The 26,834-nt window shown below is 40.6% G+C and overlaps 1 protein-coding gene across 1 annotated transcript in view; it reads left to right on the top strand.

Moving 5' to 3' along the window:
- The window catches only part of LOC129764382 (Fc receptor-like protein 2), a 178,621-nt gene that overhangs the window by 109,280 nt on the left and 42,507 nt on the right, over window positions 1-26,834 (top strand). The window contains exon 2 of the mRNA XM_055763391.1: window positions 8,509-8,660. Within this exon, the coding sequence (XP_055619366.1) occupies window positions 8,509-8,660 (152 nt within the window). The remainder of the gene's footprint in view (window positions 1-8,508; window positions 8,661-26,834) is intronic.

The following is a 26,834-nucleotide window of genomic DNA, read 5'->3' as shown; positions in this document are numbered from 1 at the left end:
AAAAGGTATAAAAAACGATACTCACGATACAAAGTCTTAATAAAGCGTTGCGTGACTTTTTCGCCATCCTGTATAATGTTCTCCGACGAAGACGCAAAAATACTTTAATTATTCTACAGTACTACATCATACAATTGGCAGACAAACTCTTTCCCTGCGAACACTCTGACCAAAGTTAAAATCCAAATTCAAATCAGTCCACCAGTTCAAAAAAATATAGGGGAGTGGGGGTAAAACGGACATATTAAGAACTTCAATTATATCTTTGGAAATTCATGTTTCCCAAAACTTTGATGCAGTTTCTTGCAATTCAATATACTGTTTTTCTACCTAACTGGCTGAATATTTTACAAAAAAATGTTTTTTAATGTTTTTTTCTAAAATTAAAACAGACCGAAAAATACAACATTTTTTTCGATGCGGGTATAATAGACATGTAGTGGGGGTAATATGAACAGGTTTGTAATATATGAATCGTAGAGGATTATCGATCGCGAGAGGAATAATTTTATTCAACCAAGGTCTGAACTCATCACGAATGTCCGTTAAATGATGAAAAAATCGAATTAAGCCACCTAGAAGTGATATCGTGCTTTTCAGCAGTATAAACGAACAGACCCTCAACTATTTTGCTTTTGATTCCAGTCAGCTTCTAAACAGTTCACATTTGGCGATTTGATTTCCATTTATAGACGCAGGGCATTCCTTAGGAACAGATTGAACAGACTTTTCACAGTCCATCTCACTCCCACTGGCAACTGTCCGGTTTACCCCACCAGTAAAATTATTTCAATAATTTAAATTTTCCACTCAAAAATGAATTTTTTTCCCGTACATACCTAATATCGCTTCTCTGTTAACTCACAAACCGAGATATAACCATCAGCAATTTGAATTTGGATATTAAACAACTCGGAATGCTTAATATCGAAGCAGCTAAAATTACATCCTCACGCGGAATCATGTATGATTTTCGGTTTTTGTTTCCCTTTTCCACTTTTGATCAGTATTCTTTGCCATAGGGTGGTTTAAATATTATAGAATAACATGTAGGAGGTGTTCTCATTGACAGCAATCAGAAATTCAAAATGTAACTATACAAATCAACCACATGTCCATATTACCCCCACTGTCCTTATTACTTGCGGTTCCCCTATATTTCTTATACTCAAAATACGGTACAGATTGATAAAAAGACTGGAGTCAAAAATGGTCGAAAAAACGATACATTTGGTCAGCCTAAATATAGCATTTGTGTAATATTTATGTTGTAGCAATAGAAGGACTTCATTCCAACTCGACTGGCCGTTGGCAGCATCATCTCAGATAGCAGTGAAATATTGTGGGTGTAAAGACATTGTTCATTTGAACAATTTTGCATACTTGTATTATTTGAAAAAGAAATGTACTAATAGGAGTACCGGTAAGTCTCTTGGTGCTTTTTTTCATAAATTAAAGCTTAATTCTGCCAAAATGGTCACAAATTTAATATTCAAAGTACTGCCCATCGCTAGTCACTACATTTTTACTGTAGCCGTTTTTCCTTCAGTGCACGGCTCAAACGCGTCAATTGTCGTCGGTGGAGGTCCCCCGTAATGGTTTTATTCGGTTTTAGCAGCTTATAGTACACCACACCCAGCAGGTCCCACCAAATAGACAGCAGAACCTTCTGGCCGTGAATACTACGCGCGGCCGTCGATGTTGATGCATGGCCGGGGTATCCATACGTTTGCCCGACGTTTAGGATTGTCGTAATGGACCCACTTTTCATCGCCAGTAACGATTCGATCCCCCCCCCTTTCTTTTATCCTTTTCCCTTTTTTTATATCATTGAAGCAGGCGTTCGACGTCTCGTGGCTTCTATTCATACAGCACCCAATGCCCTATCTTTCGGATCATTCCCATTGCTTTTAAACGATCGGATATGATTTGCTGAGCTACTCCAATTGTAGCTGCAAGTTCTTGTTGCGTTTGTGACGGATCATGATCGAATAAAGCCTCCAATTCTTCATCTTAAAACTTTTTTGGCGGCCCGGAACGTTCTTCGTCTTCCAAGTCAAAATAACCACTTTCAAACAATGCACGTTCGTTCAGTTTGAGCATGGTCACCATAAACTTCCACCAGAACGCGATGACTTTCCGCGTCTTTTTTCTTCCTATTGAAGTAATGAAGTAACACTCCCCGCAAAAACACTCTCGTTGGTACCAAATTCGACATATTCGAAGTGGAAAAAAACTATGTTGTTTACGCTTCAACTTTTTGACATATGGACTCTTCACTTGCCTAATCGATTAACTCAATTTTTTCAATATTATTAAATTTTAGTATCAAAGCACTTGATTAGCTCCTAACTGTATATATTCAAAACAAATTTCTTTAATAATAAGTATTAACACCACTAAATGACAAAATCTTTTCAGCCATTGAATAATAAATAATCATAAAACATAATATTTCATCATTTTTCTCAACATCTTGTTTTATGGAGTTAAACTTAAAGACTTAAAGACGCGCAATGACAGTAGCTTTCTGTAAATTTGATTCACTGGAAAAATAATCAAGTTACGCCATCTGTTGTAAAACCGAGGAAACTTACCGGTACATCTGATACTTTTTGTAAAGAGCTAATTTTTTTTTCATTTTTTCCAAAAAAATTATAACTCTAAAACTACACAAAAAAAAAATAAACACACCCAAAAAGTGACAATCAATGAGCTTAAACATGCCATGAGAAGAGCTATCCGGGGAAGCCGTTCACACACTAGTACAAAATTTCCCCAAGCGAGAGGCGAGTTTGTGTATAACAGGTATGACAGAACATCCAAAACTAGAGGAAACATTTTTAGTTACGCATACATCAAAGACGTTAACGTTAATATACTGTTTTACGCTCTCCGTTTTGCTCTCAGCAAATACTGTCTCTGTATAACTATAAGATTCGTTGAGTTTTCTAATGTAGGGTAATATTCATGTGCATTGGTATGTGTTTACCGGTTGGTTGAAGTGAGTAAAATAGGAATTATAAATTGGAATTCTGTCTAAATGAATAAATCCTCGCAACAGGTTAGGTACTTTGTAACTTGTAGGTTAGGTGCTTTGGACCACAGCTCCTGATTACGCTCTTTTATCGTTTCTTCGTATGATACGGTAAATTGTAGCTTAAAATTTAGACAAAATAGTTCAAATTTTGCTAATATAAAAAATGTTAAAATTCAGGATTTCACCAAGGATTTTGTTCGGATTTTACTTCGGGCTAAGCAAGAAGAGGTTACAAAACGTATGTTGAACTCAAGAATATGAAGATGTGACCAACTATCTCTTCGTTGCATAAGCAACAAGTGGGTTTTATTTTTTTATACAACTATTTTCATAGTTATATTTTAAAAGAACTAAGAACGCGTCTCAAATGAGGTGTGATTTTGAATGTGAACGCGTGACAACAGTGATAACATGACTGTAAATTTCAATTAATAGTTCCGTTATTAAAGGGTGTGTCACATCAAATTGCATCACGGAAAAAACGCTGTCGAAATTCGCCCAGTAGACCGATCCTTTTGAAAATGTTAGACAGTAAAATAAGAACTATTAAACAACTTTTGGCATTTTCTTTTTATTCATACTTCGAGCCCAAGCCCGTATGCTCGCACCTTCCTCTTTACCCCGTCCATAAGGTTCTGTACAACGTCAGGTTGTAGTTTTGACGTAGGACTACGTCTTTCATTTCTATACCGGGGTGTGAAATCAAAGTTTCGAAAACGAAAGCGTTACGCCGGAGACCGAGATTTTGAGCGTTAATAGCTCCTAAACAACTGAACGAAATGGTATGATAAACACTTCATTCGAAAGATAAAATGTCTACGCGTTCTATACTTGTTACTTTTTGATCCAAAAACTTGTTTCAATAGTCTTAAAATTGCTTTCAAAACAGGCTATTGAAATCACCAATCGGTATATAAGCGAGCGCCGCTCGTAAATCCACTCAGTTCTAATTGAACAGCGATTGGAGCATGTTGTCGCTGTTGTGGTGAAGCTCTTCGTTTATCATGAAAGCGCGGATGAACGGTGTCACCAAGAGCCTGTTTGTGCACCCTAGGCCAGAAGGGAATCCATCAGGAGGAAGGTGATGCCACAAACGGTTCCCCGGGAAGACATCGCTACACACACATACACGCGCGGAATTCTTTCCGTTTGGATACCATTCAGCATCGAGAAAGTTCCGGAAAGATCTAATCATTGCTAGAAAATAATCTGCCAGTTCCTCTGGGAATTTAAAAATACATTCATGTGAAAGAGTTTATTTTAATGTTTTCTATCCATGTAACACTGTGACCAAATATGTTTCAATCAAGTGCTATTAACAGATGGTAATCGAATTAGTATTAACCACTGGTGGGCTTCCAGTATCGAGGAAAATGTGGAAATATCTAATCGTTGCTGGAAAATAATCTGCCAGTTCCCCTTGGAATTGAAAATTACATTCAAGCGAAAGAGTTTATTTTAATGTTTTCTGTCCATAAAATATCCATATAATACATTTGGGTTTGTGATTTGTCAATCAAGTACAGTTAGCAGGTTAGCTTCTGAAGATTATTCTTCAGAACAAGGTTTTTCGTATCCTATAATGGATGCATAAAAACTTGTGCCTCCAACGTAACGCTCTCGTTTTCGAAGTCCCCCAAATATTCATTTATTCATTCATTCAGAATGGATTTAGATTCAACTTCAAACAAATGATCTCTAAATCAACGATAGTCCTACGTCACCCTTGCGGTTATACCATAGATATAACCCACTTCCTGTTTTTTGAAGCTCCGGCGCGTTGGGCGGGTTCATTTCCTTTGGCACGAAGGTGACCCCGTTGGCTTCGTACCACTCCAACACGTCCTTTGAATAGTGGCACGAAGCGAGATCCGGCCAGAAGATGGTCGGACCCTCGTGCTGCTTCAATAGTGGTAGTAAGCGCTTCTGTAGGCACTCCTTAAAGTAAACCTGCCCGTTTACCGTGCCGGTCATCACGAAGGGGGCGCTCCGCTTTCCGCAAGAGCAGATCGCTTGCCACACCATGTACTTTTTGGCAAACTTGGATAGTTTCTGTTTGCGAATCTCCTCCGGAACGCTGAATTTGTCCTCTGCGTAGAAGAACAACATGCTCGGCAGCTGACGAAAGTCCGCTTTGACGTAGGTTTCGTCGTCCATTACCAGGCAATGCGGCTTCGTCAGCATTTCGGTGTACAGCTTCCGGGCTCGCGTCTTCCCCACCATGTTTTGCCTTTCGTCGCGGTTAGGAGCCTTCTGAACCTTGTATGTACGCAGGCCCTCCCGCTGCTTGGTCCGCTGGACGAATGAACTTGGCAAATTCAGCATATTGGCGACATCCCGGACCGAACTTCTCGGATCACGTCTAAACTGCTTAACTACGCGCTTGTGATCTTTTTCACTGACGGAGCATCCATTTTTGCCGTTCTTCACCTTCCGGTCGATGGTTAGGTTCTCGAAGTATCGTTTTAGTACTCTGCTGACCGTGGATTGGACGATTCCCAGCATCTTACCGATGTCCCGATGTGACAACTCCGGATTCTCGAAATGAGTGCACAGGATTAATTCACGACGCTCTTTTTCGTTCGACGACATTTTTCCAAATTTACGAAAAATTGACAGCATGGCCAACGTGATCTATACACTCTTATCTGATTATAAGCGAAAGCTGAAGATATAATTCCTAAAAATTAAATTTCTACAGCGTTTTTTCCGTGATGCAATTTGATGTGACACACCCTTTACTACTGCCACATATTCAGCGCAGCATTATCAGAAGCAGCTGCTACGCGTGCAGGTTGTACTCACGCACACATATGTAATTGACAACATTGATACACATACATGTACAATTCAATGCTGACACTCACACAACTGAAATGCAATTGACAACATTGATACCCATACATGTACAAACAACAAACCTGACACTCACACAACTAATATGAAAGTTCAACTAATACACATGAGAAGTCTGCTCCATACATACAAGCATTTCACTCTCTCAAAAAGATCATATCTGGGATGCTTTTTTCTGCGTATTTGCCTCCTTAAGGCAGGAATAAGCATGTTTTGTGCTAAGAATGACTTATTTTCTATCAATACTAGTTTGGGTGTATAATACAAGATCGTGGTCACAGGATGAAATGTAGGAAATTATTTAAAGTTTTAGAAAAAAATACCAAAATTTGTTTTCAAAACAATAACACTGGAAAACATTTTTTTCTTAAAATTGAAATTCATTTTTCTTAAAAACGTATTTTTAAACGGTTTTGTTTAGCTTACCCTGTATTCTGTATGTTTGTATGTTTGTAACATGTATGTCTGTAACGCTGACCCACATTAATCGAAATTTGACCCCCTTCCTGTTGACCGATTGATCTGAAATTTGGAGCACAGTTTTATCTCTGTAGTCATTATAAAACTGTGTATTTCATGATCTTGAAAATCCAAGATGGCGGCCACTACAAAATGGCGGATCACATATTTTCTCAAAACCTCTTCAATCTGAGTATCAAATGAAAGGGCTTGACTAGTAGGATACGGTTATTTAGGAAAAACGCATATCCAAGATGGCTGCCACTACAAAATGGTGAACTACATATTTTCCCAAAACTTCATTAATATGGGTAACAAATGAAAGGGCTTGACTAGAAGAACACGGTTATTTATGAAAAATGCAAATCCAAGATGGCTGCCACTACAAAATGGCGGACTACATATTTTCTCAAAACCCTATTATTATGGGTATCAAATGAAAGGTCTTGACTAGTAGAACACAGTTATTTATGAAAATGCAAATCTATGATGGCTGCCTCTATCAAATTGCGGGCTGCATTTTTTCTCAAATCTTGATTAATATGGGTATCAAATGAAAGGGCTTGAATAGTAGATCACAGTAGATCATGAAAAATCCAAATCCAAGATGGTCGCAATCACAAAATAGGAAATTACTTTAGTAAACGGTTTCATTTAGCTTGAACTGTTCGTATGTATGTTTGTATGTCTGTAGTGTTGTCCCACATTAATACAAATTTGACCAATAAGAACTGACCGAATTTATAAAATACCTTTATCTCTGCTGTCATTTTAAAACTGCTTATCATGAAAAATCCAATTTGGCCCCCGCTACAAAATAGCTGATTCCATATCATTTCAAAAAAAAGGTTGATTGAGATATGTGTATCAAACGAACTAACTTGACTTGGAGAACACACTATGGCTGCAATCCGCTCAACGTTAGTTTGGGTGTGGACTACGCTTTCGAGACCCATATTGATTTCTACTGTTTATAATAAGAATGTTACCATTCCGTATAGTAAACTTGAAGTTGAAAATCTCTAAATCTTCAAGGCACCACTTTTGTTTGGTAATAGATTTGGGAATGAAAAGCGTTTTTAGAAAAAAATGCAGCAATTGTTATAAGCAATTGATTTTCCTAATTCAAGTATATCGCAACATGAAAATTATTAAATTCGACATCTCTCATCTGACAACACAACTCGATGTAACGTAATGGCGTAACGATGATAGAAACCACATCTGCATTCATTTGTCCATTTCAGCTACCACGATTCCACCATTCAATACATATTTTCCTTCCCAGATCCCTGCAGACACAACTGTATCGTGTTTTGGTCGAACTGAGTTCTGCTAATGTAAACAGTTTGCAACTGTCACAGACAATAACAAATGTTAACACAATTATTATGGTAATTACCATTATAAAGATGACTGTGCTGGTTTGCTGGTCGGTCCTATTGTGGAAAGAATTCTGGAAACATTTCAACTGCTCCATAATGAAAGACAATTCGAAACTCGTTTCCCCGAACCTCCTGTCTGCCTTCCTCTCGCGGATGTACAATTAAAGATTCATCCGAGAGCGAACGATGGAAAGTGAAGCAAGTTAATTGGAGTTAAGTCTTGTTGGTTTGCTTTGCCTTTGCCTAATTATGCTTGTTTTCGCTCTGGATGTCACCGTGGTACTGGGCTTAGAGTTGGGACGCATGTATAACAGCGTTAATGATAAATGAAGCTTAATTTTACCAACCACCCAACCAACCTCCCCCTCCCATCCAATCCAGGACTATCGCCGGCGATGACAAAACAGTTCCCCTGTGTTCGGTCAAAATTTGCATTATAATTTTCATAACTCAATCTCGGTGACAAGCAAAACAGAAAGCTCTGAAGCTTCCAGCTTTCGTTTCGAAAAACTCTGTCAGTGACTTGGTGAAAGACAAAACAACATAATAAAAGTTTGTAATTTTCCCATCCACTCGTTGGGAATGGAACTCGTTCTCAACAGCAAAGCTGAGAGAGATTAATGCCGCCATCGTCGTTGAGTGCTGCTCGTCATTGTGTTCAACTCGCATAATGTACTGCACTGAAAATTCATTACTTTCGTTGATTCGATAATACTAGTTTTAATCCGTCCCCCTTACTCCATCTCTCTCTTGTTTCGTTCTTTCCAGAATCTAATGAAGCCAAATCATCACACCGCAATGCACTCAGCTCACCCCATCACGAGAGTCAATTTATCACCAAAAACAATAGTAGGGTAGTTAGTCAACGAGGAGGTCTCGCGGTGCTTCCCTGTAGTGTCACCATGTCAACACCAGCCACTGTAAGTAAGTATTTTGTTAGTAAACGCGCATCATTCGGTTTTCGTTTTTCGGTTCATCTTTCTGCTTGTGTTGCAAATCGTTGATTGTTTAGCTTTCTATCTGTTTTTTTCTGTTCCCACATGAGATCATCACATTTCATCACTCCATCTCATGGTCCCACCGTAATCGGAAAATCTTTTGCTCCAAATATACAAGTTTCACCCGCCCAAGTTGGCCTAACTCTGGTCGAGCAAGTCACGACAATGATGATAGCCAGCCATCGTGAAATTGCCATCCGTTCCAAACGCTGTCCCGTTTGCTAAACTTCCATAAATGGGTCCACCGCCGGATGGGACACCGAAGAAGAAAAAAAGTCAAAATCAGCAACGGTATGTCGGATTATGTCACCCACCGGTGGAGCGCACCAGAGTGGAACATCAAATTTACCTCGTTAGTCCAAACGATTCGTCAACCGCTCCCTGCCCGGTGCACCTCCTCGGAATTGTGAGCGAAAATAAAATAAAGATAAATTTTAAGGCATAAACTTTTATTACCATCCTTGCTCACTCGCAAATCTGCTTATCCGGACTGCCAAAGCAAACTTCATTTATTCCTCCTCCACCCGAAGCCGAACGGCTGAAAAACTGAAAAGTCGAAAAAAGGGATCGCAGCAGGATATCCGCTCGTGAGCAACAACGAGAAAAAAAAATACATCGTCTTCGAAATTATTCAGCTGCAGCGCGGGAGGATCTTTTTGTGCTGTCCACGCTCTTCCGGTGCTTGATTTTATGATGCTACCCGTGAAACGTGTATACTATTCCGTCATCCCAGGCTTTTGCGCCTTTAGCTGTTCTCTTAATCAGAGCGGCACCATCTGTCCTCGACGCGTGGATCTACGCGCGCCCAAACTTGAGGCGAAATTGTGCTAAGCTCAAAGCCAAGAAGTTGAATGCAAAATTAGTCCAAGCGGATCGACTTTATTAATAGAAGAAAACGAAAGGATGGCGTAAAAATATCGCGCGTAATTTGGGTGGATTTTTCTCGCGTTTCGATGTGAAATATATACCTACTAAAATCTTGCGAATTTATCACAGTGAGAAATGTATTGAAGAAAAATGATATCGCATGGGAAACTTCGCCAAACAAAGGTAACAAGTAAGATATTGGGTTGGGGGAAAATAATCCATTACTTTCTCGGTAGCTGGCTTTAGTGATCAATATCTTGCTTGAAATTGTTCATAAAATTTCTTGTTTAGGCTTAGGCTCGTGATAAAGGTGACATTTCACGCTAAAAAAATTCTTTTACTGGTTTTTGTTTGTTCCATTCAGTTGTGAGTTAAACATGGGTGTTAACAATGAAAGTCAACAAAGAGAAAATTAGATATATTTTACACTTTTTTATAAAGGCGAAAATGCAAGCCAGGCCGCGGAAATTGTGCATGGTGTTAATGGTGCCAATACTGTAACAGTACAATACGCTCAATTTATTTATTTTTTTAAATTTTGAATGATTTTTATTATTTTTTTTGTGGAATACACTGAATTCAGATCTCTACAATTATTAAATGAACCGTTTGAAGCTTGTGATGGACCAGAAATGCCCAGAATTGCCCAACAGAGGAGGTGTTGTGTTCCAACGCAAGGCCACACAATACCGAGAGCTCAATTGGTATGTTTTAATGCATCCACCATATAGTCCGGACCCGGCACCAAGCGATTATCACCTTTTTCTCGCATTGTAAAACTTCCTGAAAGACAGAAATTGGGATCAATAGAAGATTGTAAAAATCTATTGCTAGAGTTTTTCTCCAATAAGGACCAAGGCTTTTTTGAGAAAGGCATTATGAAACTGCCTTTACAATGGCAACAAATTTTACAAAAAAACGGGGCATATTTTCCCCAACTCGCACAATCCGAAGCATAATAAACAACATTTGAATTGTATTATATAAATAATGTATTATCTAAATGACTTCCAAATATAGGTGGCTTCAATCCCAGGACCCTTCATTGGAGAGCCCTCATTCCAGACTAGAGTTGAATGAACTTTGTAGTTTGAAAAAATCAATCAATCAAATGCTAATGGGTAATTCCAAATGAAATCGACAAATAACAAAACATGAGTATTTTTGAATCGATTGAAAGTTTGTATTCCGTTTGGGTTGGAGGAAATATGAGTTTTCCACAGTAATTGGGAATTTTCTGATTCAAGTGTAACTTTTGAATAGGGCGTATCGATTTTAGTAAGATAAATCTTTGATAATTTATATCTCAAAAACTATGAGTCCTACCTTGTCCTAGTCGGTACTAATTTTTTTCTCAGTGTATATTATTTTTTCACGTTTAAACATCAATACTCTATAACTCTTTTTAAGACACTATTTCGTCACGACTCATAGTTTTTGAGATATAAATTATCAAAGATTTCTCTTACTAAAATCGATACGCCCTTTTCAAAAGTTACACTTGAGTCAAAAAATTCCCAATTACTGTGGAAAACTCATATTTCCTCCAACCCAAACGGGATACAAACCTTCATTCGAATCAAAAATACTCATGTTTTGTCATTTTGGATTTCATTTGGAATTGCTGATTTGGAACCCATTTTTATTTACCCGTATCATGTCATAAACTCATGGAAACAGTTTCTATTCATTTCTGCTCGATGCTCAGGGTGGTAAGCATCAGTGCATTCGTCAAGTCAACTAAAACAAATGACGATCGGATCATCCACTAGTTAACAGCTAGTCTCAAAGCTTTCCAAATCTCTTTTATAAGGCCATGAGATACAGTTTTAGGATTCCCACAATTAGTATATTTCAAGGCTAGAGGCGAATAAACTGAACAGTTTAAAGCCTCTGTAATTCAAAAAACTAAACAAAACTAAGTAAAAATGAAAGATTTTTCAAAATTTTTTGGTTGGGGATACTACAGATTTCTATTTAAGTTTTCAGAGAAATAATGCCAAGATGGCCAACTTGTGTGTTATTCTCGCGAGGGCAAAGAAATTATTATTTCCAGTTGCTTAGAAAAAAATCACGCAAGGCATAAATTCTTTTCAGAACTCATACCTGAGAGTAAATTCTGATAGTCCTACGGTAGTTGGTAGTCCTACGTCCAAAATGCGGTCGTGTATTTAATTGAATGCAATCGCTGAAGAAAGATTAAATTTTGAAAAAATGGCATAAATGACTTCTCCAGATTCAATCTATTTAGATCACAGCAGATTTTTAGCAATAGATTTATAACATCGTTTCGGATGTCTAATATTCTCCTTTTAACAACATATACATTATGCCAGAAGGTAAATGACAACGACAACCTGACTCCTGAAACTTTTTTTTGTGTGTACTAGGGTGCCAATGAAAATGGTCATCTCTAACTTCAAAAAGTTAGTTAAAAAATGTTCACCACCTCGAAAAAACACCCTTTGAGTTTTTTTTTTTGAAAAACAAAAGATCACCAAAAATCGGGGTTTAAAAAAAATTGTTGGCGCCAAATGTCTTAAAATTGCATTACTCGTCGAGATTTCATGTTCCAAATTTTGTGGTTTGTTAACATTGCAACTGTCCTTCACGTACCCCCAGAGGATGTAACTGACGACGAAAAATGTTGAAATTCTTACCATAAGAGGACAAAGTTTCATTAAGGCTTCGGTTGCTCGAGTAATACGAATTTACTAAAAATACACGTTCTTGTAAATTGTACATCTTGACACTAAAAACGATCCAATTAGACTGAACGAGTAGCAAAATATTATCGTCCCGAAGTGGGGAATGCAGTGTTGCCATGGACAGAGTGAAAAAAAAATATTTAAGGTGCTATTCGATTTTTTTGCCTGAGCGTTTAATCTGAAAGACCCTGTATAAACTATTGCGTCAGCTTCGGAATGACGGTATGCAAGTTTTGTTTTTTTACGCGGACGAGATGATTGATCGGTGTTGTTTGTGCATTTGCCATAAGAACTCCAAACTGCGTGACCAGGCCAATATAATATAAACGACATACAATATAATATTTTCCCAACCTTTATGTGACATGCATAGAATAATTTGAATCACGACACAAACAATTATGTCGTTATGAAAGTCGTCCCTGTTTTGCTCTGCGAAGATTATTGTTTTTCAATACTAGTCGCGCCAACAATATCTTATTCTATAATTATTCTAAAAAGTCATTTCTCAATCAATTATAATCACAATTTGAAATCCATTCTTCTGGATCCGCGTTATATTCTGAATTGTGCGATTAGCTGAAGAATCTGCCAAACATTTTTGAATGGTATTCAAGAATAAAAAAATCAATTCAAGAATTTTACAAATTCAAGCTACGATTTGCCTGCGCAAAAGAAGTGTCCAAATGTGATACATGAAAGAATGCACACACAAGATTTCATACGTCGAGCTCCAAATTGTTCTTGCTTCGCTTTCCTTTCAGTCGGCATCAAGATCATTTGCACAATGGGCCTAATTCTCGAATACACTACGAATACACTTCACGGTGGAAACGGTATGAAACGTATTCGCGATGGCAACGGTATGGTGTCGACATCTGGATACGAGATTAGTTGCCCACTAAACTTATCATTAAAATATCAAATTATCTTCAGATGAAATTTTTGTATGAGATTATTATACCACATGAAGAAAACAAAGCTTCCCACTCACATTGAATACCAGTTTGATACGAAGAAGTTAAATTTCATTAATGATTTTTTATTTGAAAAGTGCTCATTCTGCCTGAAAGCTCATCATTATCTTCGACACTTCACTAACTCGTAAAACGTAGTTCAATGGCGTGCCGTTCTTTTCTTTTCCACCGTGAAGTGTATTTGAGAATCAGGGCCAATGTCTGTGTCGGCCCCCGCCCCCAAAATTAGTGAATGTATAAAAAAAAATAGCATGAAATTCGATTAGAAAATAGTCACACGTCGTCAAACATCCGAAAAAAAAATTCTGTGACTGTCGTTCCTAATGGGCTCAACGTGTTAAATGAAAAAATCTTAAGGTGAAGGTGGAAGCTAGCCATTGTAGTAGTATAGTTAAACCCACGTGTAAAAATGGGGTAATAGTGTTTGTGAGAGAAGAGCAAAGCACACGTAAATAGATTAATTCACTTATAGACTGTGTGGCGCTACATTGCCACGGGTCTTCGAATAAATTTGGAAAAAATTACAATTCAATATAAATATATATAGAAGGTGCATTTGCATATAAAAGTAAAATTCTGATTATACGCGAGCGTAAAAGCGTAAATTTATAACACATGCGAATTGGGGCCCTTTTGGTATTAACAAGTTCTTCCGCATAGTAACTCGATGTTGATAATTCCTTAATGTTTTCCTTCGTTAATCGTATTGTTTTCACATATTCACGTCGGAGAGCCTTAACGCTCTTCGTTGGCCGAGGCATTTTGATTGAATGTAATACTTTTCCGTTTACTGTTTTTGTAAGCATTGGCAGCCGTGGCAGTGTTCCGAGCTCTGCAATACAATTTTCTTACCCAATGTTAAAGTTGCTAAAACTTACATTATAGACCCATTAAACGTAAAAATAATAATTGTATTGATATCAACACAATTTTATTCTATTGATTTTAATCACATGAAACGCTATGATTCAGGAATAACATTCTATTGAGTGGTTTTTGTAGCTGTTTCGATGATGTTGTGTGGCATCAGTGTCGAAAAAATAACGATGCTTTCATCAATACAAACAAAACCATTTCCGAAGGTTGAAAAATGGAAATTTAACTTTCAGAGCACTAGCTCGAGTTTTCCGACGTTTTTCACTATATAGTGCGACAGCAGATGAAAATTTAATATCTTGTGAGTAATCGATTAGAGTTTGATTGATATTACATGATGGGAAGTGTGTGAAAACGATCATTTTCTTCACACTGTTTCGCAAAGTTATTGATTTTCGGGCAAGGGGTGAGGGAGGGAGTTGAAAGAAATGAGCGCCATTGTGGCTAGCTTCTACCTTCACCTTAATATGTTACTTAATATGTTAGAGAAAGATGTTCTAATACGTATTGGGATGGCAACAATTGCCGAACTGCCCAATCGGCCAAACACAGCAGTGCAGTTTAGTTACGTGCTGTTAATGTACCGCACTCGTGCAATTTCTTTTTCTTTACTAGCCATAATCGTTTCTACTCTTGAAAAGTATACACGCGTTCAATAAATCGTTTCCTTTATTCTTTTATCATCAATAATTCGGTGTTATTATTTCTTTGCGAGTATAACCCAACAGGTTATGGGCCCAGCGTAACACGGAATTTGTGAACATTTGTTGGAAACTCGAACTGTGAAGGGTGATTTTCGTTTTTTGAACAGTAAATTTGCATCGCGAGTGGATCATAAAAATAAGATGGCGGATGCAAAAAAATTCTTTGGAGAAGCTGAACAACCATTATTCGATCTGGAAGTTCCAGATGGAGCTTTTGCTTGTGAAGGAGGGATTGCCGAAGCTTATTTTGGATCCAAAGCCGGAAGTGGTCACGGCGAAGTGGCTCGTGAAAGACGGGAAGGCTCGCGCTATAATTGAATTGGCGGACAATCAGCTGGTGCATATTATCGGGAAGCAGACAGCAAAGGAGATGTGGGACTCGTTAAAGCAGATTCACGAGGCACCATCTCTTCCATCGACGCTCCATACCAAAGCTGTGTTCCGGTTATCGGAAGACGGTGATCTCCTCGCGCACCCGAATGAGATGAGGGATCTGGAAGATTTTCCAGGTTCGGAGGTGATTGGAGAAGGTATGAAGGATCGAGTTTTTATGGCGCTGATTTTGTCTAGTCTCCCGCCATCGTACGGCAGCTTGATCAATGTGATCGAAAACAGGCCGGAAAACGAGTTAACGGTGGATTTCGTGAAGAGCAAGCTGCGGGACGAGTGACTTCGTCGGTTGGAATGCAACGGCGGTAATGTGCATGGCAGCAAGAAGGTAATGAAAACAGTGAATTCAAAAACGATCGAAAAGAAGAAGAAAGGAGCGTGCTTTTACTGTCAATAAGAAGGACATTTTCGGCGAGATTGATCGAAGCTGACCAAGGGAAGGCAAGAGAACAAGCTGGAGGCGAATTTGGCTACTGAAGTGCCGGATGGAATAGAGATGTGTCTGATGGCTGTGACGAATTCTAGCGAGAACCGGTGATACTTGGACTCCGGTGCTACGTCTCACATGACCAGCGACAAGAAGCTGCTGAAAAACGTGAACTCATCACAGCAACCAAAAATCTGTCTGACCGATGGAAACAAAAACATGTCGAGCGGTGCCGGAACCGCAAAGGTAGTGTCGGTAACAGGCACTGGAGTTTAGATGAATGTCACCTTGAACCATGTGTACCATGTTCCTTTGTTGTCAAGAAATCTGCTCTCGGTGAGTAAGATTTGCGACCTAGGGTACAACGTTTTATTCGATCGTGTAGGGTGCAAGATCTTAAAAGGCCAGGAAGCCATTCTGGTAGGCGAGAGGAGTGGTGGTTTGTACTGCTTGAAGCAATTACCACAGCAAGCGCTTATGACCCAGGAAAAACATCCGGACCTGTGTGAGCACCTGTGGTATCGACGATTCGGACATCGTGATCCTGAAGCAATAGCGAAAATAGTGCAGAATGGATTGGGCTTCGGCCTAAAAATGAACAAATGCGAAATTCAGTCCGTTTGTGCCGTGTGTTGCGAAGGCAAGATGAGTCGGTTACCGTTTCCTAAAGCATCAAGCAGCAAGTCTAGAGCTGTGGGTGACTTGGTGCATTCAGATTGAGGGGGTCCTATGGAAAAGCCACGACGATGATGAACGATTATAATCGTTATACGGTTGTTTACTTGTTGAAAGCTAAGTCGGACGCTGAACAGAAGACCAGAGAGTATTGTGTAATGGTGAAGAACCAGTTCAGGTGTGCTCCGAAAGTCATTCGGACAGAGGGAGGCGGAGAATATTCTGGATCGGTTTTGAGGAACTACCTGGCAGAAAACGGAATCATCCTACAGCAGACGGCACCTTATTCGCCACAACAAAATGGAAAGGCAGAACGTAAGAACCCATATGAGGTAGAGATGGTAAGGTGCTTGTTGATAGAGTCTGGTCTCGATATCAAATACTGAGGAAAAGCAATTTGTACTGCAAATTATCTGCAGAATCGTTTGCCAACGTCAACTATCGAGAAGATGCCATATGAACTGTGGCATGGAACGAAGCCATCTTACGCTCATTTGCGAATATTTGGATCGGAGGCTTATGTACACGTGCCCAAGGAGAAGCAACGAAAGCTGGACAAGAAGGCAACAAAGATGGTCTTCGTTGGATATGCGGAAGGGCGAAAAGCTTACCGTTTCCTGGATACGAAGAAGGCCTGGATTGTGATCAGCAGGGACGTCACATTTCTAGAACGTGGTGGCTTGGGCGGCTCATCGCCGGATGAAGAACAACTAGCAGAGGAACCCTTGATCTTGAAGCCGTCAGGAGAGAAATCGGAATCGCTTGAAAAGGAAACGTCAGTAGAAGACAAGGCAGATAAGATGGTGTTAGTATCTCTAGGGTCGACTGGCAGACAATATCAAAGCTCGATCTCAGGGGGTATGGACACTAGAACTGAGTCAGCACCAGAAACTGACGATGAAGAAGGAGTAGTATTCGAACTTGAACACCACGTTGTACGAGAAGGCGTCTGTGGGGGAAACATCATTTTCTGGTTTTCCCCTGGATGAGATAGCGAGGCGTTCAATGAGATCGGGTAAAGGAGTTCCACCGAAAAGGTTGATTGAAAAAGTCTTTGTGGTCGCCGACTGTGCGTCGAACCTGAAGGAACCAAGTAACTTCAACGAAGCAGTCGCTTGCAAGCAGCGTACTGAGTGGAGTAGTGCTATGGAGGATGAAATCGAATCGCATGCTGTGAATGGAACGTGGGATCTTGTAAAGTTGCCTGAAGGTCGAAAACCTGTCGGATGTCGGTGGGTATTCAAACTAAAGCGGAACGCAGCTGGTGAAATAGTGAAGTATAAGGCGCGGCTAGTGGCTCAGGGTTTCTGTCAGAAGTTTGGACAGGATTTCGACGAGGTATTTGCCCCTGTGACAAAGCTAACTCTACTGGCCATTGCAAGTAAGCGAAATCTAACACTCAAACATTTTGACGTAAAGACGGCCTATCTGTATGGTGAGCTTGAAGAGGAACTCTACATGAAACAGCCACCTGGATTCGAGGTCAAAGGGAAGAAAGCGTTAGTGTGTCGCTTAAGGAGGAGCATCTACGGATTGAAGCAGTCTGCTCGATGCTGGAACCATCGGTTTCACTCTGTTCTCCTCGGATTGGACTTTGGTCATGATACGGCTGATCCATGTTTCTACACCAAGATCGTTAACGGAAAACGCATCTACTTATTTTTTTACGTTGACGACATTCTGGTTGGCAGTGAAAGCGATGCTGAAATAGAGGAAATGACTGATCTCGGTGATCTGAACTACTTTCTGGTTCTGGAGGTTATCAGATGTAATGGGACGTACGGCATCTCACTTGAAGGCTATATCAATTAGGTGGTTGAGCGATTTGGACATCGTGACGCAAAAATTGCAAAGACTCCAATGGAGGAAGGATTCACAAAGGCTGATGATGCAAGTCCACTTCTGGAGGATTCAACCAGATATAGAAGCCTGGTTGGAGCACTATTGTATATTGCTGTCTGTGCAAGGCCGGACATTGCAGTCAGTGTTTTTATTTTGGAAAGAAGTTTTAGTGCACCACAGGAAGCAGATTGGGTGGCGGCCAAGCGTGTAGTTCGTTACTTGAAAGGAACGAAACAGTATCGTTTGCACTACGGTGATTTGAACGGAAATTTGATGGAGTACAGCGACGCAGACTGGGCCGGTGATTCCAGAACACGGAAGTCCACTACTGGCGTTGTGTTCCTGTTTGCTGGTGCTGCAATATCTTGGGTGAGCCGTCTGCAGAATTGCGTGACTTTGTCATCGATGGAGTCCGAGTATATCGCTCTAAGTGAAACAGGGCAGGAGGCAATATGGACTCCGTAGACTGATGGAGGATTTTAGCGAAACAGTGATGGAACCTATTGAAATAATGGAAGACAACCAGAGTTGATTCTTCGCCGATTGCCCGAAGTAACCAGACGAAGGAAAGTCGCGTCCAAGTTCCGTTATCGGTTACCGCGTGATTGTTGTTTTTTTGCCGCTGAAGAGTTCATTTCACTATCTGGATAGTGAGTGAAGTGCCCTGCCTGCAAGTGGATAAAGGCGTTCATCCTCGGAAAGCCAAGCATTGGTTTTTGTTTTGTCGCTGCTTCGCCGACATTGGAGATTTCGCCGAGTCATCGTGCCAACAGTGACAGTGCGGGTAAGCTTTCACCGACGACTGTGTGTAGTGGTGTCGTAGGCACATTCCCACCACCAACGAGCTTTCAGCACGCTCCCGTTCATCTGCACTGGAGTGCGTTCATAGGTGAATAAGATTGAATATACTGAGAGAAAATATTTAATAATTATAAGTTTTTTTTTTTTTGTTTTTGTGAATTATTTTATTGTGAAATATTGTTTAAAAAAATACTTAGAATATAAGTGAAAATTTAAAATGGCAGAGAGTGGGGGACCTTCGGATATGGAGGTCTCTGACTCTAGTTCCCTCCTAACGGATAAAAAAAAGTCACTCAAACGTGTTCCAAATACGGAAGATACTTCTTCTGGGGACGAGTCAGCTAACCCTACCAAGCCTCCCTCCAAAAAACTAGCAAATCTCCCATCTGCCCTTAACGATCCCACTCTACCTTCAACCTCGTCTTCTCCCTCTGTTCTTCCCGCTCCTTCTCAACCTTCGCCTTCCCACTCTCAATCCCTGTCCTCGCCTTCCCCCCCTGTTATTCCCACTCCCCGTGTAAAGGTCTATCCAGAAGATGCGCCCGGAACTGGTCCCTGGGTTGTTTTCTTCAGGCCTAAGCCAAATGGAAAGGCGTTGAGAGTCATGCAGATCGCGAAAGATCTGGCAAGGTATACCTCCGTTTCGGAAATTTCGAAGGTTAGACCAAACAAATTGCGAGTTGTCGTGAATGATCGAAAAGACGCAAACAAGATTGTTGTCGATCAGCATTTTACAATTGAGTATCGGGTCTACATACCCTCTCACATAGTCGAAATTGAGGGTGTGATAACCGAAACGGGCTTGACGTGCGAATACATTACGAGTGAAGGTACCGGCCGTTTTAAAAAACTGCCCTCGACGACTGTTAAGATCTTGGGTTGCCGCCAGCTCGGAACAGTCTACCATGAAGGAGAAGAAAAGAAATTTACGCCGTCCAACTCGTTTCGAGTCACCTTCGCTGGTTCAGCTCTCCCTGACTACGTGATGGTAGATAAATTGAGGTTAGCCGTGCGACTTTTTATTCCAAAGCCAATGACTTGTCTAAAGTGCAAGTCAGTTGGTCACACGGCTGCTTATTGTGCCAATAAAGAACGATGTGCCACTTGCGGAGAACAACATGAGGGGAAATCCTGCAGTGCGACTGAGCATAAGTGTCCATATTGCGGGGGATCCCCACACGTGCTCTCAGCTTGTGAAACATACAAGGCTCGCTGGGAGAAACAGAAGCGCTCTTTGAGGGAACGCTCTAAACGCACTTTCGCAGAAATTTTGAAGGGCGCTTCTCCACTGGCTCAAGAACAACAACCAATCAATACACACAATGTCTTCGCTACGTTGCCAGTTGACGAAATGGAAGCGGATACAGCTAACGGGGGCACGCCGTTTATTTCTCAAGGGAATTCCCGGCGCAAAAATGTGACCACTCCCAAAGTTCAAGGACAAGTCCCTCCGGTGATACCCCCTGTTAGCTTGCCCAAAAAATCGAGTGCAGCGGATAAGCAAAATCAGGTCCCTCCTGGCCTCCGTGGTAATAGTTCACCTTCGAACGACCCAGCACTCGAGGGGACATCAAAAACCCCAACTGTCCCTGTTTTTCCGTCAAGTTCAACTTCCCAATCGGGATTTATAAAGTTGTCTGACCTTGTGGATCAAATCTTCACGTGTTTTAATGTTTCCGACTCCATCAGAACCATTGTCACCGCAATGCTTCCAGTACTAAAGACAATTTTGCAGCAATTGATGCAAACATGGCCCCTCCTTGCAATGATTATCTCTCTTGATGTCTAATTTAAATAGAGAGGTCGGAGATATCACTGTTTTACAGTGGAATTGTCGTAGTCTTATCCCTAAATTGGATACATTCAAATTTCTAATTCATAAACTCAATTGTGATGTTTTTGCTCTATCCGAAACCTGGCTCTCTTCTCAAAATGATCTCTCTTTCCACGATTTTAATATAATACGCTTGGACCGTGATGACAGATACGGAGGGGTACTATTGGGGATCAATAAGTGTCACTCATTTTTTAGAATTGACCTTCCACCTATTGGAGGGATCGAAGCTGTTGCTTGTCATGCAAACATCAGAGGCAAAGACCTCTGTATAGTCAGCTTGTATTGGCCTCCGAGAGCTGCGGTTAGCCGCAAGCAACTTGTTGACATGTGCTCACTCCTTCCTGAGCCACGATTAATCTTGGGAGACTTCAACTCTCACGGAACTGCCTGGGGGGAACAGTACGACGACAATCGTTCATCGTTGATATATGACCTTTGTAACAGCTTCAATATGACCGTTTTGAACACTGGGGAAACAACACGTGTACCTAAACCTCCTGCTAAACCAAGTGCTCTTGACCTCTCGCTTTGCTCGAATTCACTATCGTTAGATTGCAAGTGGAATGTAATCCAGGATCCCAACGGTAGTGACCACTTGCCAATCAAAATTTCTATCACCAATGGGTTGAATTCTTCTGAATCAATAAACATGGCATACGACCTCACAAGACACATTGACTGGAAAAAATATGCGGACGCGATTGCTCTAGCCATCAATTCCAGAGATGGTTTGCCTCCATTGGAGGAGTATAACTTCATTTCTCGTTTGATATATGACAGCGCGGTTCGCGCTCAAACGAAACCCATCCCAGGTTCCACTATTCGTCGAAGGCCTCCCAATCCATGGTGGGATGGCCAGTGTTCCAAGCTTTATGGAGATAAATCGAATGCATTTAAAGCTTTTCGGAAACGTGGAACCCCTGAAAATTTTCAGAAGTATTTGGACCTTGAAAATCAATTTAAAAGCTTGATCAAAGGGAAAAAACGTGCTTATTGGCGAAATTTCGTGGGAGGTTTGTCACGAGAAACGTCAATGAAAAAATTATGGAAAGTGGCTCGAAACATGAGAAATCGCTCTTCATCCAATGAAAGCGAGGAATATTCACATCGATGGATTTTTAATTTTGCACGAAAGGTTTGTCCCGATTCCGCTCCAGTGCAAAGAATTATTCGAGATATACCACAAGATAGGTGCGATCTTGATTCCGAGTTTTCGATGGTAGAATTCTCTCTTGCTCTCCTTTCATGTAACAATTCTGCTCCGGGATCGGATAGAATTAAGTTCAACTTGCTGAAAAATCTCCCTGATGTGGCGAAACATCGCTTGTTGAACTTATTCAATCGGTTTCTGGAGCATAATATTGTTCCAGATGATTGGAGACAAGTACGAGTTATAGCTATTCAAAAACCCGGAAAACCCGCGTCCGACTTCAATTCGTACCGCCCAATAGCAATGCTGTCTTGTATACGGAAATTGTTGGAGAAAATTATCTTGTTTCGCCTTGATCGATGGGTTGAAACGAATGGCCTACTCTCAGATACACAATATGGGTTCCGCAGGGGCAAGGGGACGAATGATTGTCTTGCGTTGCTTTCTTCAGAAATTCAACTGGCTTACGCCGAAAAAAAACAAATGGCTTCAGTATTCTTGGACATAAAGGGGGCCTTTGATTCTGTTTCAATAGAGGTTTTGTCAGACAAATTACAATCTCGGGGTCTGCCGCCTCTATTGAATAATATGTTATATAACTTGCTTTGTGAGAAACATTTGAACTTTTCTCACGGAGATTCGGCAGTAAGTCGGGTCTCTTACATGGGACTCCCCCAGGGCTCATGTTTAAGCCCCCTTTTGTACAACTTCTACGTAAGCGACATTGACAATTGCCTTACACAAAATTGCAGCCTAAGACAACTTGCAGATGATGGAGTGGTGTCTGTCGTAGGATCAAACGAATCCGACCTGCAAGAATCCTTACAAGATACTTTGAACAATTTTTCAACCTGGGCCATTGGGCTAGGGATCGAATTCTCCACGGAGAAAACAGAGATGGTGGTTTTTTCTAGGAAGCATAAACCAGCAAAACCAAAGCTTCAACTTTTGGGTAAACCGATCACTCATGCTATGTCATTCAAGTATCTTGGGGTCTGGTTCGACTCTAAATGTACCTGGGGGGCCCATATTAGGTATCTGAGTAAAAAATGTCAACAAAGAATAAACTTTCTCCGTACAATTACCGGCACCTGGTGGGGAGCCCATCCCGAAGATCTTATAATGTTGTATCGAACAACTATTCTCTCAGTGATGGAGTATGGCAGTTTCTGTTTTCAATCAGCTGCCAAAACACACCTCATTAAACTCGAGCGAATTCAGTATCTTTGTCTCCGTATCGCGTTGGGATGTATGCCCTCAACGCATACCATGAGTCTCGAGGTTTTGGCAGGCCTACTCCCACTAAAAGATCGCTTCAATTTATTATCTCTTCGGTTCCTCATCCGGTGTAAGGTTATGAACCCATTGGTGATCGGAAATTTTGAGCAGCTGATCGAGCTAAATTTTCATTCTGGATTCATGAGCTCATATCATGAATTCGTCTCCATGCAGGTTGATCCTTCTTCGTATATTCCCAACCGTGTTTGTTTTCCTGACTACATCAATTCCTCTGTACATTTTGATCTGTCCATGAAGCAGGATATCCATGGAACATCAGATTATCTTCGATCGAGGATCGTTCCAACGATCTTCGATGCAAAGTATGGGGATATCAATTGTGATAATATGTACTTTACTGATGGGTCCTCTATGAATGAGTCCACAGGATTTGGAGTGTTCAACGAATTTTTTAGCACCTCCCACAGTCTTCAGAATCCTTGCTCAGTGTATATTGCTGAATTGGCAGCGATACAATGGGCGCTGGACAGCGTCGCCTCACGACCTGTTGAACACTATTACATTGTAACGGATAGTCTTAGCTGTGTCGAAGCTATCCGTTCAGTGAGGCCGGAAAAGCACTCGCCGTACTTCCTTGAGAGAATACGAGAAAATTTGAGTGCTTTATCCAGACGCTGTTATGTCATTACCTTTGTCTGGGTCCCTTCACATTGCTCAATTCTGGGTAATGAGAGGGCTGACTCATTAGCAAAGGTAGGTGCAATTGAAGGCGATATTTATCAGCGTCAAATCGCCTTCAATGAATTTTATTCTTTAGTCCGCAAAAATACCATAGTTAACTGGCAACGCAAATGGAACGAAGATGAATTGGGCCGGTGGTTTCACTCGATTATCCCTAAGGTTAGCCTCAAACCATGGTTCAAAAGTCTGGACTTGAGTCGGGACTTTATTCGCACCTTCTCCCGACTCATGTCCAATCACTGTTCGTTAGATGCGCTACTCTTTCGTATTAATCTTGCCGACAACAATCTTTGTGTTTGTGGCCAAGGTTACCACGACATCGAGCACGTTGTTTGGTCGTGCGAGCTGTATCTTGTCGCCAGATCGAATTTAGTAGTCACCCTTCGGGCCCGAGGAAGGCAGCCCAATGTGCCGGTGAGAGACGTGTTGGCTCGGTTAGACCTTGATTACATGTCCCAAATATATGTATTCCTTAAAGCTATCGATCTTCGTGTGTGATTGTCATTATACCCTTAGTTTTTCCTTTTCCTTTTCCTTTGTGAGAGATCGGATCCCTTCTTAAGAATAAGATGAAATGTAAATACATATTAGATATAAGATAGGTTTAAGAATTGAGTGTGATGAGTGTGATTGAGAGTGTGAGTGTGATCAATGTCAACATATCCTCATATCCCCTCCTTTTCCTGAAGAAAATATGTCACCCTTCTAAACTCGAGTTGACCGCGAGTAATCGGTTTCCTATATTATTAACATTAGAATTAAGGAAAAATGTATATATACTAGTAACAATACAGTAAGGAGTTCGGCTCCTTTAAACCTATGTAACTGAGCCTGTAAAAATAAACGATATAAATAAAAAAAAAAAAAAACCAGAGTTGCATTAAATTCGTCGAATCCGAAATAACAAGTCGTCGATCGAAGCACATCGAAACAAGGGAGTGCTTCGTTAGGGGACTTTGCGATACGAAGATTCTCAAGCTGGTTTACTGTGCGACTCAGGAGATGGTAGCAGACATACTTACCAAACCGTTGGGCAGGATCAAGCTACAGAGTTTTGCTTCAGCGATGGGACTTGTTGCTAGCGATAGTTGAGGAGGAGTATTGGGATGGCAACAATTGTCGAGCTGCCCAATCGGCCAAACACAGCAGTGCAGTTTAGTTACGTGCTGTTAATGTGCCGCACTCGTGCAATTTCTTTTTCTTTACTAGCCATAATCGTTTCTACTCTTGAAAAGTATACACGTAAATCGTTTCCTTTATTCTTTTATCATCAATAATTCGGTGTTATTATTTCTCTGCGAGTATAACCCAACAATACGCACCCTCTAAGAAATGATCTCTTGGATATTGGATTTATAAACGATAAACGAAAGAGTCTGATACATGAACATGATGTGAAAATTATGATAATCGAAATGACATTTTCGAGGACGAATCGACACCCTTCTACTCATGCGAGCCGTGTTAGCGATTAGTACCTGTCAGCGGATTTTACTTCACATTATATTATGTTCCCTCAATAGCCTTTTCATTGACATTCCGTGACGATGCATTTTCCATTGTTCCCCCACGTGTTTGGCCTCCTAACATTAGCGGCCCTACATTGAAGAGGGGTAAGAAGGTCGTTTCATTCGTAGCCACATAGTGTTGGAAACTAATTTACCCAGGCAGCATTGCGTGATCAGCTCCCAGTTAATTATAGGTTCGGAAAATATTTAAACGTTAATTTGCGTGTCAATATAATGTTCGCATTAAAGCTAACCGGTCAACATTATTTATCACATTTCATAACTGAACGTTGGGGAATTTTATCACCAGTATTCAAATACGAGCTCACTTCCCAACAAGACTTCATTATTTTAAATTTCTCGCATTATTTCCACATGACAATCCTTTCTGGAATGCCTAAGGCAACAGAATGTCGCGTTTATCATCAAAAATTTATTTTATCTGTTGACAACAAAACCCCTCCCTCTCCTCTGGGCCCACCTTCGGATAATTTTTGCCCACTTTGCACATTTTCGTCCCTCTCCACCATCTGCCGTTGCGACGCCGGTGAAAAGTGGCTCGAAAGAAAATGTTTTTAATTAAATTTCCTTTTCTGCGCCTCCATTGTCGCCACCCCTTTATTCCTGCATCCGTTCCGTTCCGTTCGCGCTCCGACATCGCTTTTATCCCGCTCGAAAGCCTACCTTACCAATTGTCTGAACGGCCCCAATCGACAAGGTTTCCTCAAGCTATCCCGAGGGAAGCCCAGCGAAGCGAAAGAAAAACAAACACAAACATCCGCAATATCTTTGTTATTTTTTTTGTGTTAGCGAAATTGAATCCTCCGGGGGGCCTTTCAATGTTTCAATGTCAACATCTTGATATTCACACCTTCGTAGTTACCGTGGATTTTGGTGGGTTCACTATGAGATTGCATTACGAACAGTAAACGAATATTCCAGGTATTCCCAGCCCACGGCTTACAGAGACAAGGCTAGCTACTCCGGATCAGTCATTTTTTAGTGATGTCATCTGAGTCGTTGAAGTAAACAATGTGTTCTTATTTTTTATTTTTCGTGCTTTGTAAGTTTATGCGTTGATAATATAGTTGATTATATTTAACACCATGAATAATTTGATAAAACATTTATCCACAAAGAACATAATTCTCGGTTTTTCGGAAAGCAAAAGAATCTCTTTTTTGACCCGATAATGTCATTTTCATAATTTATACACCCGCTCACAGCGCATTGAACCATTTTCGATTTTTCATTTCAGGAACATTTACGCGTAAGTCGGAAAACAAAATACAACTGGCGACTGTTTACACTGACAATTCGGATGACGTCATCAAAAAAATGTTTACTCGCTAAA

Source organism: Toxorhynchites rutilus, chromosome 2, assembly GCF_029784135.1.
Source record: "Toxorhynchites rutilus septentrionalis strain SRP chromosome 2, ASM2978413v1, whole genome shotgun sequence".
Lineage (NCBI taxonomy): Eukaryota > Metazoa > Arthropoda > Insecta > Diptera > Culicidae > Toxorhynchites > Toxorhynchites rutilus.
This window is presented reverse-complemented; position numbering and strand designations above follow the sequence as displayed.